This window comes from Crinia signifera, chromosome 5 (assembly GCF_055691185.1).
Source record: "Crinia signifera chromosome 5, ASM5569118v1, whole genome shotgun sequence".
NCBI classification, from domain to species: domain Eukaryota; kingdom Metazoa; phylum Chordata; class Amphibia; order Anura; family Myobatrachidae; genus Crinia; species Crinia signifera.
The window spans coordinates 228,359,829-228,379,799 of record NC_139221.1 but is presented as its reverse complement, the minus strand read 5'-3'; the positions used below and the strand labels follow the sequence as shown (position 1 = coordinate 228,379,799).

Here is a 19,971-nt window from a genome sequence, read left to right as displayed (position 1 = left end):
ATTTAATAGGAGAGATTCAGAAAGTGAGAGATTTGGTAAGAAACCTCCATATATTTTTTTAAAGCGGCAATCATTTACACTGCAAAAACAGTTTGATTTTGCAGTGTAAATGATTGCCGCTTTAAACTTTATGTTGAAGTATAAGAGGGTATTTTTGACAGTTATTTCAATGCCACAAATATACTTTTCTCAAGATATAGAGAAAATATCAATTCTAGTTTATCTTCAAGATGTAAAAAAACAAAACCAGCTATAAATACAGCAAAGATTATAATAAAAGTATATAAAGAGCACGCCAAACCTACTATTGTCTAGAATTACTCCCCAGTTGGTTACAGAAATCCTATTGCCATATTAAAACCGCGGGCCACTATTAGTGAGGTCACCAGAATTTTACAGAAATGTGTTATTATTTTATTATGAATCTTAAGAAGATGGCACAAGGCTGTGACTTTTTCAGTTGACAAATTCTGGGCTATCCTTTACTTTCTTACAAAGACAGTATAGGAAGCCTGAACAAGGCCATTCACTGCATGCTTTATGTACCTAGAGATCACTATGTATATTATTGGATCGCCCGATAAAAAGACCCGATTCGGCCGAAAACACACAGGTTCAGTGAAACGTGTGTGTTGCAAAGCTGCAGTCCCTGCTTTCCTTTCTGGGAATATTGCTCATGCAGACAAAGCACATCTCCTGCCGGCTTATATGGGGCTAGATAGAAAGCCCTGAGCAAGACTATTACCCACAATCATAATATAATGATACATTGGAAAACAGAACAGTTTCATGACATGGTGCTGTACTACATTACACCAATGGAGCTATCGCCCCATAGAGGAAAGGTGACATACCTGCATTTCTGAGAGGGGGGGTGCATTACTGGCCCATAAAGTGAATCGTCTGTCTCCAGTTTCCATGTCCCACATAGAGACTTCATTGTTGCCTTGGACAGCTAATGGTGTGATGAGAGACTATGGCAGTTAGTGGTCAGCATTACGTACAAACAGAACACCCATTACTAGAACTGTGAGGAAACGCTAACATTTAAGTTATCTTCTTAGGCAACACTTGGTACCAAATATTTCCAAATATACTGATAAAACAAAATACTGACTGTCACCTTTTTGCATTAAATACATGTATAATGGCCTAAACACTCCTTTGAGAAGCACCAATAAGTAAGGACTTGGCAGATTATTATAAAAATCTATTTTTTATTAATTCAATCATAGCCTGAATCGCCATATGTGCCTTTAAAAAGTTAGTTTATGATTAGCTATTCTACTTAGAGAATCTACTTTTATCTGTGATAGATACACTTAACTAGCAGTTCACAATAGACTAAATTCTGCAAACCCATTTAGTAAAGCTAGTGGCCACACAGATCCGATATACAGTATATGGAAGCCTACAGAAAAAGAACCCAGATTTTTCTCTGAAATACTATGAAACTAATAAAAGTCATTAATTGATTATTCCATATTTAACACAAGTCAGACTTTGCATTTGAATGTGACTCACCAGATTACTTTACATTATAAAACTAATGAAAATGGCAGGGACCCATAACCGAATATTGTGTTGCACAACATTTATAGGCAATCCCTGCAATCGGCTAGTACAGGAGAAGTCGCTGCAAGAATCAAAGCGGCTCTCCCAGACAAGAGTTTGGAGGAGGGTGGGAGGAGGGTGAGAGGAGGATGGCACCATAGTAGCGACCAGAATGAAATGTTTTCTACGACCCCCCAAACAAAAACCATATCCTGGCGCCCCTGGGCCTACTACATATTATATTACTATATATTGCAGTTGCCTCCCTTTTGGGTGAACTGTTATAGACAATTTGGACAGCCATCAGTGCTTCCAATGAGTGATGTCAGTTCTTATCTGCAATTGTTACCGGAATTACAAAGTGTGCACTAAGAGGCTGCACCTGGTGGACTCAGTAAACTGCTAGGATTGCAGCTTACCAAGTGCCAGAGAGCCCACCCCATTACCCCATTATTAAATGGAGATAATATGCCATGAAAAATAAGAGTAGACATATTATTACACAATAAAAGATAACACAAGAACATACAGTATGTGTCTTTTAAAAAGCCAGTGTTAAGGTTCATCTTTAGTTTGTACTAAAGCCAAGTAACATTCAGGAAATGAGATTCAAAAGGCATGAATGCCAGAGCATTAATTTTACACTTAAAGGAACTATTTAATCATTGGATTTTCCAGCATGACCTTGGATGAAGTTAATAGGTTGTCTTATAATGAAAGACAACAACTGATGAGAACATGTTAGACAGGATATGCTTTAGCTGAGCAAATGAATAACGGGTTAGCTGGAACATAACACAAACACACACAAAAAAGCTATTCTTTACACTGCATTTAAAGATTTGTTATTTTCACTGATCTGATGATCATACTGTATGCAATGTTTTTAAAGTAAGATTAACCACAGTAATTGCCACGGTTATGGTATAAAAGGTTGACAATCAAAGGCGGACAGACAAAATGTTGACACAAGCGACAGGACAACATGAAAATAATCAACATATGGAAAGGTCAACATGACGGTTTTTTAAAATGTATTTCTATGTCAATTTGTACATGGTCCCCAAATTAAAGTACCGCTTTGCTCGCCCAGTTTAGGACACTTCCCAGGATGGTAATGTATGACAAAATTGAAAAAAGAAATACAATCATCTTGATCATATGTTGTGTTGACCTAATTCAAAAGCATCGATGGTCTATGATCAGTGGTGATTTTTACCTATGGACTGCAGGACTGCAGCCCCCCAGGTAAAAATCACCACTGTTGTGAAGCCAGATGCAGTCTGTGAGACTGCACTGGCTTCACGGTGACTGGCAGTGGCTTCCTATTGAAAGGCTGCCAGTCACCTTAGGTAGTCCCATTGGGAGGTGTTCCCTCCCTCTTGGACTGCCTCTTTAGCTTCTATGGGCTGTCGCTGCAGCAGCCCATAGAACCAGGGGCATAAGCAGTACCTAGTTTGGTACTGCACATGCGCCAGTCCCGGTCATCTGTATTGTACAGGCGCCGGGACCAAGATTTATAGTCTGTGGGCTACCGCCAAAGCAGCCCAATGGTCACACACCTCTGGTAACTTCACTGACTATGAGCAATACTGTAAATAAAACAGTATACAGGTATAGTGCTATGTACTCACCCGCTATGACCCAGGACTGATACATGGTATGCATGCTTAGTGGATGCATGAGGAGGCGCCGAATCCGTGCCCGGGCAGGATGAGTATGGCTGGATATTGGCAACTGGAACCGCATATCCCAACATGCCATTGTGCCACTGCTGGTACCTTACAGAATAAAATAAAACCTAAATTAATGTTGCCATAAATTGGGAAAAGTTAACTTATGGACAAGCTAACACAGCACAGTGATAGATAGCAACCCTGAAGCTGCATCTAGTGCATGTCACACTACGGAAAGCAAATGTTTGATTGATTGTTCTAGGTTACTATGACAAAAATAATAAATCTGGCAAATACACTATGTCGACAAAAGTATTTGGCCACACTGGTTTATTATTGACTTCAGGTGTTCTTCTGGTCCCGAGCATTTTGGATAAGGGATACTTAACTTCTAGCACTGTCATTTAAAGTAATAATAAAAAAAAACACTAAGCACAGGTCTATTGGAGTTAAACATTTGAAAATTGTGCCACATAAGCAGTAGGAAGAACATTACATACAAACATGTATACACAATAAGGCCTTACCAATACAAAGCCAACATTGGTGGATATCAACTGCAAATGAGGTTATCAGTCCCAATCGCAGGTCGTGTTTCAAAGTCCAGGCACTGCTAGAGGATCTTAGATCCCAACCTACCAATGACCCATTGACTGTGGCATAGGCAAGAACAGATTGTGACCCGGCATTGAATTGATGCATATCTACGACGCAGCCATCTTCTTGTAGATCCAATGACCTAGGCCATACAAACCGGAAGGAAATCTGAGCTTATTAGGAAATCTACATCAGAAAAATAAATTTAAAATCACACAATACAAACTTTTTACAGGTATTCACCATATAAATAATTAGCCCTACAACAGTCATACAAATATTATTAGATTCTACCATTAAAGTAAAAGCATGAATGAAAAGAAAAATATATGGCTTTGAATGAACCACAAAAATCCCAGCGCAAAGCAAAAATCTTAATTTTATTTTAGAATATAACTAAAAAGATACTAATACCCTTTCAAACAGCAAAAATATCCCAGGTCCGACCCGGTTCACTGTACAGGGGCCTTTTGAAAAATCCCAGGTCCAGCAACCCGGCCTGGGTTAAGAGAAGGGTTTTCCGGGTTGAGCGAACTGGGTCCCATTCACACTATAGGAAGAAGACAGCTGTAGCTCCAAACGCTGCCTCCTCTCCCACCCCCTCCCAATGATGTGCCGCCGTTCTGCCCCGCCCCTCCACCCATGACACCGGTGACCCGGCTTATTGCTGTGTTGCTCCCGAGAAGGACCAGCGTCCACATCCCGGGTGCGACCCAGCATTTGCGATGTGAAAGGGTTATTAAACTCTGGCTTTAACTGAGCTGTTTTAGGCATACAGCTATGTTTATGACCGTGTCAAACCCAAATTGTTGACACAAGCAAATGGTCATGGACAATGTCAACAGAAGCAAAATGTTGACATAAGCAGAAGGTCAACAAAAAGTTTTTAAAGTTTTTTGGGTGTCAATTTGTAAGTTTCAGCACACGGAACTCGAATGATACCACTTTCACACTGATTAGCTGGGTCACCGGAGCGCAGTGCGGCTTGTGATGCCTTTACACTGGCATAATGCCGGATGGGTGACGTGGGTTACCCCTTTAAACTGCACCACGACCCGGGTTGAATCTGTGTTCCACCTTCTAGCTTCCTGAGTTGCAATGCCGGGTCGCTCGACCCAGGTAATTTCAACTGGGTGCATTTATACTGCACATTATCCCAGGTTGCTTTGCATTCATATGTAATAACCTGGGATATTTATGGCAGTGTTAAAGCCATATTAATGTACAACTTTGCTTGCTATGTTTCAGGCAAGATGCCTCACTGTGTTCAGCACACTTTACCATTCCCAATCAAAGTCCCTGGAGATAATGAAATATGAAAAAGTTCAAATAAAAGATTTTAAACAACAAAAAAACCTCATGTTGGCAGCATATGGTCAACTATTGCCATGTCGATGATATGAATGTCGACCAACTGACTGTTGACCTATCGGACAGATACCGTTTAAGGTTATGGATGATACGTGCATTTTCCTGCCAACTGAGCCAGCATCCTCAGTGTTCTCAGCAAAAAAATGGATGGGGTCCAATTAGCAAGGGCACAATATAGTAGGCCCCTTCAGTTCTGCTTATGGGGTGTTATAGTAAGCTTTTTTAATCTGTGTATACTTGATTTTATAGTACACCATTGACTAAGGACCTTATTCTGGTCCAGATGCAAGGCACAAAATTTGCAGCAATGCATGTGGATGTAACGCTGCCCCCCCCCCCTCGTTGAGTTCCCCGCACGGCTGCGAATGGCTGTTTACCATAAACATCCATTTGCAGCCTTGTTGCAGGGGTGAAATCATTCGATGATTTCTCCAGCGCTCACAGATGTAAGACACCTGTCTGGTGTCTTACATCTGCGAGTTCCTGTAAAGGAAGTGGGCGTGCAGCCTATCACCTGCATCACGGGCGCATTTACATGGGAACGCCCAGCGATCCCACGAGTGTGACCCCTTGCCACCACCCTACTGCTATGTGCGAACAGGACAGTTAATTAGCAGTTCACCATGCCCACTCACAGACGCTAAACATCGGTCCTCTGTGCAAACAGATCCAACCAGAATAACCCCCAAAGTGTGTACTGCCAAGTCTAATTTCTCTCATGTCGGAAGAGTTTTCCTACAGAGAGAGATGTACTAAGCCTTGAAAATTTATCAAATGGAGATTGATAAACTACCAACCAATTGGTGCCCAACTGTCATTTTTTCACACTACCAAAAATGTGGCAGTTAGGAGCTGATTGGCTGGTAGTTTATCACTCTCCATTGTATCACTTTTCAAGCTTAGTACATCTGGCCCTGTAGCTGTAGATCTTCTACTGTAGTTCAAAATAAAACTCTTCAGAGTTTTGACTATAAATACAATATATGAAATATTAACATAGAAGATATTTAAACATACCTGCATTGTAGTGGGTGAATTTTTGGAGATTTTGGAGGTTTAGATGCTTCAATACCAAGAAGTTGGATGCTGCCATTGTCTGAAGCCACAGCTAAGTAATGCGATCCTTGGCAAAATGTTAATGTCTTAACATGACCACCGATGCGAGAATATGTCAATATTGACCTAGGTAAACAGACATATAGATATAAAGTGCACAGTCACTGTGCAAATATATAAATGCTATAATATATGCATATCAGATCATATATCAGACACTCTATTTGGCCGGATTTCTCAGCCCAATCCACCGAAATTTGGGTGAAATCGGGGGTCTCAAATCATATAGTGCAGGGGTCCTCAAACTATTTTGCTCTGGGACCCCATTAGACTATAAAAATAATGACAGGACCCCAGCAAGTTACTACAGAAGGTAAATAAAGGTAGACATTAAATGTGTAGTCAGCAGACAGCACATACATGGCAGCATTGTGGAGGCACAAAATGAAGGGAGGAGTCTGAAGTAACAGAAAATTGAACAGATTTTTCAGACTCCTTGAATCACTGACTGATATTAGAAAAGTCATCAGCCTGATGGTCAGCAACATGGAGTCGCGACCCCATGCTGAGAAGGTCGGAAGCCACTTTGGGGTCAGGACCCACAGTTTGAGAACCGCTGATATAGTGTATGAGAGCCTTAAGGGTTAGGTTTAAGCATTATGGCGAAAGTTAGGGTTAGGGATGCTAGTCTGTTGGAGAGGTAGTTTAGGGTTAGAAAATTTACCACTATTTGACAACATTTAGACTATTAGAAATCCACTGCCAAAATTGTGATCATTGGTATGGTCACCATTAGGATTTTGTTCCTAATCCATATAATATAACTCATATGCACTTCAATTGCTTTTGGAACTACTTTTATTTTGACATACCTTGTCGTCGTAGTTTTTCCTTCCATCTTTTGACTGTTCCAGATTTTAACTGTTCCATCATTAGAGCAAGTAGCAAAAATGGAATGTTCATCAGAAACTCGGATCCGGTTTACTGGTCCCTTGTGTTCATGCAAGTGTGCCACCAGCAAGCCCTTAGGGTGCCATCCTGAAAGGAAAACACATGTTTTATAAGCTATTACAATCAACAGAAATAAATGGTTTAAAGAAAATTTTAGTTACTAAATTGACAAAAACAAATGTTACAGTATCACCTAAATAATTATATAATTAAAGTTATGGGAAGCCATTAGGAAAATACAACTAATTCCGACTGTCGGAATCCCAACCGGTTCCGTGGATCGGCAAAAATTACCACAGATTGTCGGAAAATGGCCATGGATTCCACAAAAGCATTTTATCTCTAAAAAGACAATGAATCGGACAGCCTTCAATACTGTCGGAACCAGAAGATTTACCCCTGTGGTAAATATCAGCACAGATTGAATACCGCCCTTAAGGGGGAATATCCCATTAGATGCGATAACCCGTTTCTGTGGTTAATATAGCAAAAATGCATCTTTTTTCACGAACCTCTTTATCATTATATTTATAGATTTGCGTGTGATTATTCTACATAGGTTTATTGCAAATTGGTTTTCACCTACTCTGAGCAAGAGAAAAAGCTAGCAAGAGTTTCTATTTTGGGGAAAAAACATCGGGAGTTGGTTCGGAACCTCATGGCCACCCCTTTAATGACTAATTAGGCAATTTTAAGTCCTTTTTAATTAGCAAAAAATGAGATGTCAGTCTTTGGGTGAAAAAGTGCAGTGGTGGAAATGGGGGTCGAGTATGTAGTCTAACCACATACTTCGCCTTATTAACTCAAACTGCAAGGTTCCCAGAGATACTTTCTATCGAAATTTCTCCACATAGAATCGGCTGAGCTCCACTTGAGTGACAGCTCAGCCAATAAAGAGAGTGCAACTACCTGGTTTTCCCTAGTTGTCTCCTGGGTCTACAAGTGTCAGGAGTCACCCGGAGTGATCTTGAGTCCGTTTGGTTCAAGTAATTTGTGCTTTGATATTTCTATCCCCTATGATCCCTACATAGGAATGAAGAGGACGTGATCTACACTGGATTAGGGGATTATATATTTTTCTACAGGTACCCCTATGGATTCTACTGGAGAAGAGGATGAAGGGTGATGTAGCAATGTAGGCGAGTATATATATGAAATGTTTTACTTATTATTTGCTTTACAGGTGGAACTACAGGTACCAGCAATTGGTACTTGTGGCTATCTAAGTACTAGAATGCGGCAAAGGCTTGCTTGCATGCGATCCTGCCGCATGCAAGGTCCCAGGCGGCTCATGGGGGATCGGATGGCCGTACACTGCTGCGGCTTCTCGCAGTAGTGTATGGCCACCATTACTTTTACACTTAAAGCTGTCAACTCTGCACTCACCTCCCAGGGGTGCTGGGGTAAGCCCCGGGGCTTCATCCCTGACACTTGGGTGCACATTATTGGGTGGGTCCCAACTTCCTTAGTGACCCAAGCCAGATAATGCCACAGCCGCAGGGACCACTATAAACATGCCCCCCCGTTTGTAGTATTACCTTATTGACTGGTAGAGCCAGGTGTTGGATGCAAAAATACAGGGGGACCCCTACATATTTCCCCCCACCCGGTATTTTTGGAACCAGGAACAGCCCAAGAGCTCGTGATGGTTCTTTTAAATACAGTCTTTTCCTCTGAATTTTTAGAACCAGCATTGGCTGGAACTGGAACCTCTCACTGTTTTGTATTTTTAACACTATCTTTAGCTTATACGCACAGAATCACAGCATGGACCTAACTGATCCGATCCATGCATGCTTCCTCAAACTCGGCAGCCAAAAGCCATTCTGTTTGATAAGTTTATTTTGAGCTGCATTCACGGCAGAGTTTGATCATACAGTGCTCATGAGGGTTGTGCATACGGTGTTCCAATGCTGTTCTGTTGCCTGTGGAATGTCCTGCGGATTTTCTTCAATGGACTATTTATTCGTACATGTGTGTACTGCTGTGCTTTTCATTTGTATTGGAGCAAACTCTGCCTGGTTTTGTGTTAAATTACTGTATCTTACAACATGCAAGCTTAGAAAAAAACTGTAATGTTGAATGGACTTCAATGCAGCAGCAGCAGTCAATCCTCTCTCTCTCTATGCCCCACGTACAGCAGTCTACAATGGAGAAGGAGGGGAAAGGGGGGCAGCAGGACCCAGTACACACAACGGGGCCCCTCCAACAGTAAAGAATTCCCGCTCCTCCATTCTCTGTGACACTGTGGATTGTTGCTGACATTACAATTAGTGAAAAATGATGAGACTATAATGGATAGCCAATGATATCATATTAAGCATAACTGAGGAGTTAAAAGTGTAAAACATATGGAATAAAACATGTGTATTTGGTTGGAATATTCTTTTCGGGACTGCTGGGTGGTACCTGTTGGGGGTGGTTTACTCTCCCACTCGGCACTCTCCATCATGTACTTGGCTAATCTCTCTGCATTGCACTGCTCCCGCTTCTGCTGGACGAGCTGCTGCAGCTCACTCTTACACGTGGTCATGCGGATTTGTAGAGCTGAAGGCTGAGATGTGCTTGTGTATATCTGTAAGGTAGGTCTCCGTGACTGGATTCCTGGTCCATCAGATGACTAGAAGACATTATCAGATATATGACACAAATAATAATTAGGTTGCTAATACTGTATAATGGCATATATATATATATATATATATATATATATATATGTGTGTGTGTGTGTGTGTGTGTGTGTGTGTGTGTGTGTGTGTGTGTGTGTGTGTGTGTGTCTGTAAGTCTCAGAAACACTGCCATCTGATGGGCAGAGAGTGAAACTACATCTTCACACATGTCACACATGCACAAACACAGATGGTAGCAGACTAGCTTTCAAAGCTTTTGCTTCAAGCGAGCTTACTAATTTTGTACATAATATGCACTATCACGTAATGCAATTACAATGGTATTAAATTAGTAACATTTCAGCATAAATGATGAAGCATCTGACCACCTTGTAGGGATAAAAAGCTCTAGCAATGAGGAGACTGATGCCTCATAAATCTTGCTTCTGCTGAATGTGTAGCCACATATGCTTTGCAGACATTGTCTTATTTATTACCTGTGGTGAGGAGGACAGAGGAGCATTAATGGCTGCAGACGACTCTGAGCGGAGAGGCTTTGAGACCTCCTGGTCAGCAGGAGGCAGAGTTCTTGTTACAGTCTGGGTTATGTTTGCAGGCTCCATTGCACCAAACATGCTCTTCCACTCCTCGTTCACATTGGAGTCTTGCTTTACATGCTTGCGAGCTAGAGTGAATGGGAAAGAAATAAATCTCCACACAAAACAGAATAAGACTAACATATGGAGAAACATTTGTACCCTGTTACAAAGTATTGAAATTTGGCCAAGTGATGACTTTTTCAGAGACAACCCCATAACATAGGAATAAAGCTCCAACAACAAGAAACAGGACACCTACTGTATACGGCAGGAATACAAAGTATCTAATACTAAAACTGCCAAGTTCTCAGCGTAATTCAGTTCACAGCTATCAATGAATACAAGTTATAAGGAACCAATATAAAAAGGTAGGAAGAGCCACAGAGAGAAGCTGATCACATTGGTCAGTAACCACTTGGTTACTGGCCAATGGGATGTACTATCCCTAATTCCCATAAACAATGATCACACAGAGACAAATATTATGTGGGTTCTGCAACCTGATTTTCCTCTAGGACTGTAGCCTGAGAAGTCTGACCTTACCCGTCGAGGGGGCCTAGCGAGGCAAAGTAAACTGCGCTCACAACGCACTCCTTGGCTGTGTCACACCTAAAAAATGGAGGCAACATACCCCCAGTTTCCCGAATGCTGGTTGCTCTTATCCCTTCCCGCATAAACCTCATTATAGCGAAGTGAGTGCAGGCCCCTTCATGCACATCCGAATGGGTCCTGCACAGGTACAAGCGTCAAAGGGGAAACTGCATGGATCTCTTATGCCATCCCTGCCGAATCAGGCCCCTAACCCATTGTCTGCATCCCCTAATGCAGATGGAGGAACATCGGCATTACATTTTCTGCACTCTTACAGCTGGATTACAGAATGTACAATATATTGTATTAGGAGTTGAAAGGAGTTGTTAGAGACTTATTTATACTTGTACGTCAGTGACTGTGGTAATAAAGGTGTCAGAACAGATGGGCGGAAGCATCTTTTCCATCGTAACTTGTTAAAGGCTAAAAGATTTGATGAATCCGCAGGCACACATACACATCTGTTACAGAGTCTGTAAGTATTCTATTTTACCATAAGCAAGACGACACTGTACAATAAAAATATTTAGCTAATGATGAATTGTCGGATATAAAATACATTATTGGACGGAGTTCCCTTTTGATCACTTACTGCGTTTGTCATCGGTGTCCAGCTTTGTTTTAACAAGATCGGCCTGTCTCCCACTGAGACCCAGCAACTGTAAATCAATCACCCCTTTTAGAGCACTTTCATGTATGTGACTCTGATCTGCTACATTAGCCTTGGCTTTGTTTGACTTTAACATGAAATCTTTCAGTGCTAAAAGCTTATCTTCCTCATCTTCAGTCATTCCCTAAAAACAAATATACATTAGAGACATCAGAGAGGATCTGAAAACCAAAAGTACAGATTCCTACCTGTTAATATGCTTTCCTCTACTCCACCATGGCAGCCAACTCATGGGTTAAGTTCCGAAGGGTAGTACTCTGGAAGGAAACAAAAAAGGAACACTGGCCCCTATATAAGCCACACCTCCTAAGGACTCAGTGTCTGGATTAAATAGCCAACATATATATAGTTACATCTCACTTAGACAATTTTTAACCACCAACAACCGGGCGGGATAATGCTGCCATGGTGGAGTAGAGGAAAGCATATTAACAGGTAGGAATCTGTACTTTCCTCTACCTCCCCATGGCAGCCAACTCATGGGTAATACCCAAGCAGTTACCACACTGGGTGGGCACGATACCAATAACAATAACGAAATAATAATAGGGGTTACATCACCTTACTTTAAACAACTGCGCTCAGCACCTTCCTACCAAACCGGGCATCTGCTGACGCCGTTACATCCATTCTGTAATGTTTGGTGAAGGTATGTACTGAGGACCAGCACGCTGCTTTACACACTTCCTGAATTGATGCCGCCTCCTTTTCCGCCCAGGAGGCCGATACTGCTCTTGTTGAATGAGCCTTTAAGCCTACAGGTGGGGCTTGGCCCCTAACTTTATACGCTTCCACAATACAAGATTTGATCCATCTTGAAATCGTAGTTTTGCTGGCCCCCTGCCCTTTATTCTTCCCTTCGGTCAGCACGAACAACCTTTCTGTTCTTCTATGAGCTTTAGTTCTTTCCAAGTATATTTTTAATGCTCTAACTACATCTAATGTATGTAGCCTCTCCTCCTTTGAATTAGCAGGATTCGTGCAGAACGAAGGCAGAATAATTTCCTGATTAATATGAAAGGTGGACACCACCTTGGGCAGAAACTGCGGATTTGTTCTTAGGACTACTTTGTCCGGAAAAAAGTTCAGGAAAGGCTGTTCCGCCCAAAGAGCCTGGAGTTCCGATACTCTTCTTGCAGATGTGACTGCGACTAAAAACACAACCTTCATAGTAAGCATTTTTAATGATACTTCCTGCATCGGCTCAAATGGTTTTTCTACTAACGCATTTAAGACCAGATTAAGGTCCCAAGGCGCCAGCGGGTTATGAAAGGACGGCTTTATTCGTTTAGCTGCTTGAATAAACCTCTGAATGTATTTATTATCTGCTAGCTTCCAGTCCAGCATAGCCGAAAGGGCCGAGATTTGTACCTTAATCGAACTCACGGACAAGTTCTTGTCTAGCCCCCGTTGCAGAAACTCCAGCACTATCCCTACTTCTTTTGCCTGCTTGTTTTTTGACCTACAGAACTCCACGTACCTCCTCCAAATCCTATGGTACGTAATGGACGTAGATCCTTTCCTGGCCTTGAGCAAGGTTCTTACTACTCTGTTGGAAAACCCTTTCCTCTCTAACATTTGCGTCTCAACAGCCATGCCGTCAGTTTCCAGGTAAGGGGCTGTGCCCTCCATAATCTGTTTTGACCTATTAAGTTGTCTAGATCCGGCAGGTGCCATGGTTCCGCTATCGCCATCTCCAGCAGTTTGGAGAACCACGGTCTCCTCGGCCAGTACGGAAGTATCGCTATTGCAGTTACCTTCTCTTGCTGAATTCTCCTCAACAGCCTCGCTATTATTGGAAACGGCAGGAACACGTACACGAATTCCACTTCCCATACTGCCGTCAGCGCATCCTGTTTCTCTGCCCCAGGATCCCAATGCCTTGAGAAGAACCTCTGGAGCTTCGCATTCTTCTTTGTGGCCATGAGGTCCACTTGAGGTTGACCCCACATCTTTATGATTTGCTCGAACACCTCTGGGGACAACTCCCATTCTCCCGGCTGCATGAGCTGCCTGCTGAGGCTGTCTGCCTGCAGGTTTTCTTTGCCTGCCACGAACACTGCCGTGAGACTGTTTACATGACTTTCTGCCCAGGATATCACTTCCGATACTTCCGCCATGAGCTCTCGGCTCTTTGTCCCTCCTTGCCTGTTTAGGTAAGACACCACCGATTGATTGTCGGACCTTACAACAACATGTCTTCCCACTAGGGATTCTTGCAGGTGCATGCAGGCCATAAGCACCGCTCTCATCTCCCGGACGTTGGAGTGCTTGATTCTTGTTCCTTGGGTCCAGACCCCCTGAACCATCTGCTCTCCACAGACCGCTCCCCAGCCTGCCAGGCTGGCATCCGTGGTCACCACTTTCTGTCTCGTCACTGCGAACGCTCTCCCTTCCTCTAGCCTCCGTCTGACCGACCACCATGCTAGATCCTGACGAGCCTTCCTTGACAGGGCAATCTTTTGAAATTTGTTCTTTCCATCGCCATCCCACTGCATAAGGAAGCAGCTTTGGAAAGCCCTCATATGGAACCGACCCCATTGTACGGCATCTAACGCTGCCGAAATGAGGCCGAGCACTTTCATGCAGTCTCCTGAAAAAACGACTTTTTTGCTTTGGAGAGAGGATATTTCGCGTCTTAACTTCTCCCTTCTGTCCTCTGTTAGTTTGACTGTCATGTGATTTGTGTCTATCCAGACGCCCAGATACTTTACTACACTCGCCGGGATGAGTTGACTCTTCTCCTGGTTTATCAACCACCCGTGTTGTTCCAGGTATTGCCTTACTTGCGACGTGCTTCTCTCCGCCTCCTTCCTTGTTCTTGCCATAATTAACAAGTCGTCGAGATACGGCCACACGCAGATCCCCTGCTGTCGCAGATTGGCGACCAGCACCACCAGTATTTTTGTAAACGTCCTTGGAGATGTAGCCAGGCCGAATGGCAGGGCGACAAACTGATATGCTACCCCTCCAAGACGGAATCTTAGGTACCTGTGGTGCCCCGTATGTATCGGTACGTGCAGATATGCGTCCCGAAGGTCTATTGTAGTCAGAAATGACCCCTCCACGATATCCGGTAGGATAGACCTTAGTGACTCCATCCTGAATTTTTTTGTTATGATCAAGGGGCCGATTTATTAACATTATTTTTACTAAAATAATGTGAAAACGGGTGTTTTCGCACTCTTTTCACATTATTTTAGTTTCACTGAAATGTACTAATTATGAATTGTAAAGGTTTTCGCAAATTTCTCTTCATAAACCGATTTATCGCATTTTTTTAGAAAGTAGATCGCATTTCACATAAACATAATGGGAAATGTGATCTACTCATATTTATTAAACTTCAATTGTAAAATAAATTCGGAAGGGTCCTGTGTGATAATATCGCCACTTCTAAGTGGCGTTATCCCTGTGTGTGTGTCTACATTTGTGCTATCAGCCTATTATAGCAGCCCCCTCTTCCTCTTCTCTCCCCTATGTGTATGTTTATTACATGGGCCCCTCAGTCTCAGGGCAATAGAGACATTTTATTATTGTAATCTAGTCTGCCTCCGTGCATGCATGCACTGTATTGGGGTTAGAGATTCCTGCAGCTCCATGTCTACCCTGTCTCCCCTGTATCCCCCCTCCCTCTGGTCGCTGCTGTCAGGGACAGGAATGTTTAGCAGGACTTGGAGCACACATATATTTAAGAGGAGCACAGAACCTTCCTCTGATTTACGAGCAGCTGCCAGCTCCTGCTCCTTACACGCATATGGGCAGGTGATCTCCGTCTCTCTCCCCTGTCTTCCCCCCCTCTATCCCCCTCCTCGCTGCTGCCGGGGACATCACTGTACAGCAGCACTTCCAGCGCAGGCAGCGGAGCCCACTGGTTCTTCAGGAGTACACAGGGACTCTCCTGCCTGAGCTCCTGGCTGCTGTACATTCCCCCATCTACGGCAGCAGCACTGGGGAGGGACGGGCTGCAAGGATCTCTCCCCCATACTAATAAAAGCAGGAGCGGACGTGGGATACAGAGCTCACCTCTTTACACAGTTTTATTAAAGAACTTTAGTGAAGCACCTAGCCCTCTCCTCCGATCAGCTTCCCCAGCTCCAGTCCTGGCTGCTTGCTTTTCTAGCAAGGAGCTACACAGGACACTCCGGCGGAAAGTGAAAGTAAAAGCCGGCTGGCTTACTTTCTATTAGCTGCGCATGCGCAGTAGGATCCAGGCATCACACAGTGCGATAATAACGAGGGAGTTCAGGGATCTGGATTCGCAGGGACAGGGCTTTTTCGCAAGCCCTGTCCTGCGAGGTGAATAATGATAAATTCATGCGATTTTAAGCAAAATCGCAATGCGAATTTAGTCGTTATTATCACCATTTGATTACCATTTTTTTTACAATTTTGATAAATCGGCCCCAAAGGCATTTACCCTTCTTAAATCCAGGATCGTCCTGAAACCTCCTGAAGGCTTTTTGACTATAAAAAATCTTGATTGGCAACCTTTCCATTCTTGCCCTTTTGGCACTCTCACTACCACTTTTTGGTTGATCATTTTTTGTAGGCTGTCCAGCAACGCGTTTTTTTCTCGCGTATCCCGAGGTATTGGAGACTCCGTCTTCCAGTAACCCGGAAACTTTGCAAATTCTATTTTGTACCCGGATTCTATTATCTCCAGTACCCATTTGTCCTGGACAGACTGGGACCAAATCTGCTTGAACTGCAGCAGTCTGCCCCCGACTGCCACTCTGGCGTCATTGGCTAGAGTGCCTTGCGAAATATCTTCCGTCTCTGCCCCTTTGGCCTCGAAAAAAGCTCCGATTTGCCGCCCAGGACCTTCTGAAGCTTCTCCCTGGCCTATACGTTCTCGCTTCCTTAAAATCCGGCGATTGGAATTTAAGCGATCTATTGAAAAAGGGCTTCTTCCCCTTATCCTGTGGTAGCCACACTGATTTACCACCAGAGATTTTCGTGATGATATCATCAAGTTTGGAGCCGAATAAATACTGCCCTTGAAACGGCAGAGACAACAGCTTCTGTTTTGACTGCGTATCAGCTGCCCATGGCTTAAGCCAGAGCGCTCTTCTTGCTACCGCTGTAGTAGCGCTTGATCTTGCCGCTAATTTTACTGCATCTACAGACGCATCACACATAAACTCCACGGCAATTTGAATGTTCTGGATGGTTTTTATCAGATCTGATCTCTGAATTCCATCCAGCGTGTCTGACTCTAGGTCATGACACCAGGACCTCATTACCCTGGCTGTTACCGCCATAGCTGCGGACGCCTTGATTGCTGCACCCGAGGTGACGTGCTGTTTCCGCAGACTGACCTCAATCTTCCTTTCCATCGCGTCCCTGAAGATATTTGCATCCTCCAGTGGGAGCGTAGTTTTTTTGGAAATTCTCGCGATAGCCGCATCGACCCTTGGGGCCTCCTCCCAATGCTTCACCTGCTCACTATCAAATGGATACATCTTAGATACCCTAAGCGGCACCGCCACTTTTTTATCCGGGTGTCTCCATTCTTCGTCTACCATTTCCTTCAGCGGCCTTGATAATGGAAATGTCTTGCTCTTCTTCTTCTTGTCCTGGAAAAGCAGGTCCTGCAATTTCTCTTCTTCCTGAGTCTCTTCTATTTTCAGAGACTTATTGATAAGAACCAACAGGTTCTCCAATAATACGGGGTTAAAGTCCGCCTCCGCCTTATCCTGCGTTATTTCTCCTTCTTCTACTTCCTCTTCTCTAAAAGCTGGACCCTCTGCCGAGTCCTGGGACCCCCCTGAGAGCTCCGCTCTGCATCTTTTTGCTTGCATTCTTTCCACATCTTGCTTAGTCATAAAAGTGTCAGCCAAAGCAGTCTTCAGCATAGACACCAATTCAGTCATCTGAGGCATACCCATTTGCTGGGTTAGTTTGCAGGCATTACACGCGGATCCTATCCATTTATCCGGCAGGGCTTTATCACACAGGCTGCATTTAGCCGGGTGATGTTTCTTATGTTTAGCCTTTGCCTCCGACTGCCCCTTGCTTGTATCTGATCTAGAATCATACATATAATAGTCAGTACCATTAATGCTTCCTAAAACAGTTCCTATCTCTGGCTTACCCTGATTTTCTCTGCTGCTTCTTCTCCTCATCCATACTGACAGCTTTATCAGCCTGCAGCTAAAAGCAATGACATACAATAAGGATGATGACAACTCCTCCAGCTTAACGCTGTCAGCGGAGTCTTACCGTCTGCTGGAATGTATTGCACGTGCGTCCGGACACTCCACTGCTCACCAGCAGTTTCCCTATTTGTATTTGCCGCTTTTAAAGTTTCCTGTCGCGCCCCAGTGACGCGCCCGTGGTCCGAGCGGCGCCCCCGTGACGTCAGACGCCCGCTGCATGTGATCCCTGGGCTACACGCCCGACGGGCGCCCGGTCTCTGCGTCCCTGCGCGGCGCCTTCCTGACGTCAGACGCCATACGCCGGACACCCGACGCCAGCCTCCAGGTCCCATGCTCGCGCTGCCGCTGCCCTGGACAAGCGTTACTGCTCACAACATTGAGAAAGCCTCCGGCCACCGGCTCCAGCAGACCCTAGGTACCCCTTACTGCCCTCGACAGCGGGGACCCGTATTTTTAATCCATGCCTCAACCCCAACTGCTCTAGGCAGCGGAGAGGGCCGCAGCTCAGGGTAAGCCCTTCCACTACCCTGGAAGGAAAAAAAAAGACACTGAGTCCTTAGGAGGTGTGGCTTATATAGGGGCCAGTGTTCCTTTTTTGTTTCCTTCCAGAGTACTACCCTTCGGGACTTAACCCATGAGTTGGCTGCCATGGGGAGGTAGAGGAAAAGGAAGTACTAAAATACAATGTAACTATTGGCACTGTAACTATAACTCATGCAGGTGAACTCAGCTGTTCGTTCCTGTACTATAACTCCCAGCAACGAGCATCTGACATGGCATACAATGGGCGGTATTCAATGTGAATACCGGCGAAGTGCAGCGAATCCTGTTTAGGATTCGCTGCACATTCGCCATGGGTCGCCGCGTTCCGGAGCCTCGCCGGCTCCGGTATTCAACGAGTCAGGGGCTCGCTGCCCCTGACCGGCAAATATGAGCTCCTGCGGCGAACGCCGCAGGGAGCCTGAGGACGGTGGCAGGCAGAGAGATGGAAGTCTCCCTGCCTGCCCCAGAACGTTTGTGGGGGGGAGGTGGGCTCCCCGGGTGCCAGGCAGCACAGGCTGCCCCCCGGGGGTGCCAGCAGGGGACCGGGTATATTCACTACACCCGATCATGCATATGTAACGATCGGGTGCAGTGAATATATGAATATCTAATGAGCGGCTCGGCTCCGGCGCCCCCTGCTGGCTGGTCAGTGTAAAAAAAATATATATATATATATATATATATTTTTTTTTTTTTTATTAAATATATATTCATGTGCTTAGAGCACATAAATAAAAATAGCATGCCCCTCCTCAGAATAAAATTCCTGATTTATTGACACCAAATGTAAAAAACACTTTATTTTAAAAGTTCACATTCCACTTCACCATAAAAAGATAGCGATTGATACTCGGTGAATCATGGCGAAAAAAACCTTCAAATGTATTCGCCATGTGGTCATTGAATAGGGTGATTCACCGTTTTAGTCAAAAATTCGCCAAACAGCACAAATTTGCCATAAAAACATGGCGAATCAGGCTCATTGAATACCGCCCAATGTGTTATTTATCAAGGTGATCTCTAAGAGCAGGACATAGATATTACTAGCTTCAGTTTGGTACTTTAACCCCAACAGAGTGAAAAAGACAATATGCCTATATTGTACAAGCCCTCAACGACTGGAATTATAATATATTGTCACGATTTTCTTAATCCCTCCAGGAGTAGAAAGAAGCGGCACTCAGCGGGCTTACTTAGTAGAATAAATTTAATCCATGTTAGGACAATGCATAGTAAGGTGCAAAGGACGTTATGTCGACGGTTCAAGGCCACTTGGCCTTTTCATCAGGACGTGTGCCGAATGGTGCATAAAGTGCTGTGCTGTAGGGTGCAAAAGACTATTAATTACTTTCCATACCTGTGACAAGAGTTTCTTCAAAAGCTGGGCCACAGCTGGGTCTTCTGAAGCAAGACACTCCAGGAGAGAACCGTTCCTCTTTTTCTGCCGCATCTGCAGGTGTCTAAACAGACTTGCAATGTCTTTTGATCTTAGGGCATAGTCAAATATTGAGCGGCTTACGGGTTCCTTTAGCACACTCAACAGGACAATTTCCTTATCAATCTGTTATTAACAAAAGGACACAAATCATTAAA

At 44.0% G+C, this 19,971-nt stretch overlaps 1 protein-coding gene across 1 annotated transcript in view; it reads right to left on the bottom strand.

Annotated features, from left to right (window-relative positions):
- The window catches only part of PIK3R4 (phosphoinositide-3-kinase regulatory subunit 4), a 49,267-nt gene that overhangs the window by 9,819 nt on the left and 19,477 nt on the right, over positions 1–19,971 (bottom strand). Inside the window, exons 9-17 of the mRNA XM_083188605.1 lie at positions 19,736–19,939; positions 11,597–11,798; positions 10,312–10,499; positions 9,615–9,825; positions 7,127–7,292; positions 6,216–6,380; positions 3,758–3,969; positions 3,189–3,335; positions 855–955 (exon numbers count right to left, since the gene is read on the bottom strand). Of these exons, the coding sequence (XP_083044731.1) occupies positions 855–955; positions 3,189–3,335; positions 3,758–3,969; positions 6,216–6,380; positions 7,127–7,292; positions 9,615–9,825; positions 10,312–10,499; positions 11,597–11,798; positions 19,736–19,939 (1,596 nt within the window). The remainder of the gene's footprint in view (positions 1–854; positions 956–3,188; positions 3,336–3,757; positions 3,970–6,215; positions 6,381–7,126; positions 7,293–9,614; positions 9,826–10,311; positions 10,500–11,596; positions 11,799–19,735; positions 19,940–19,971) is intronic.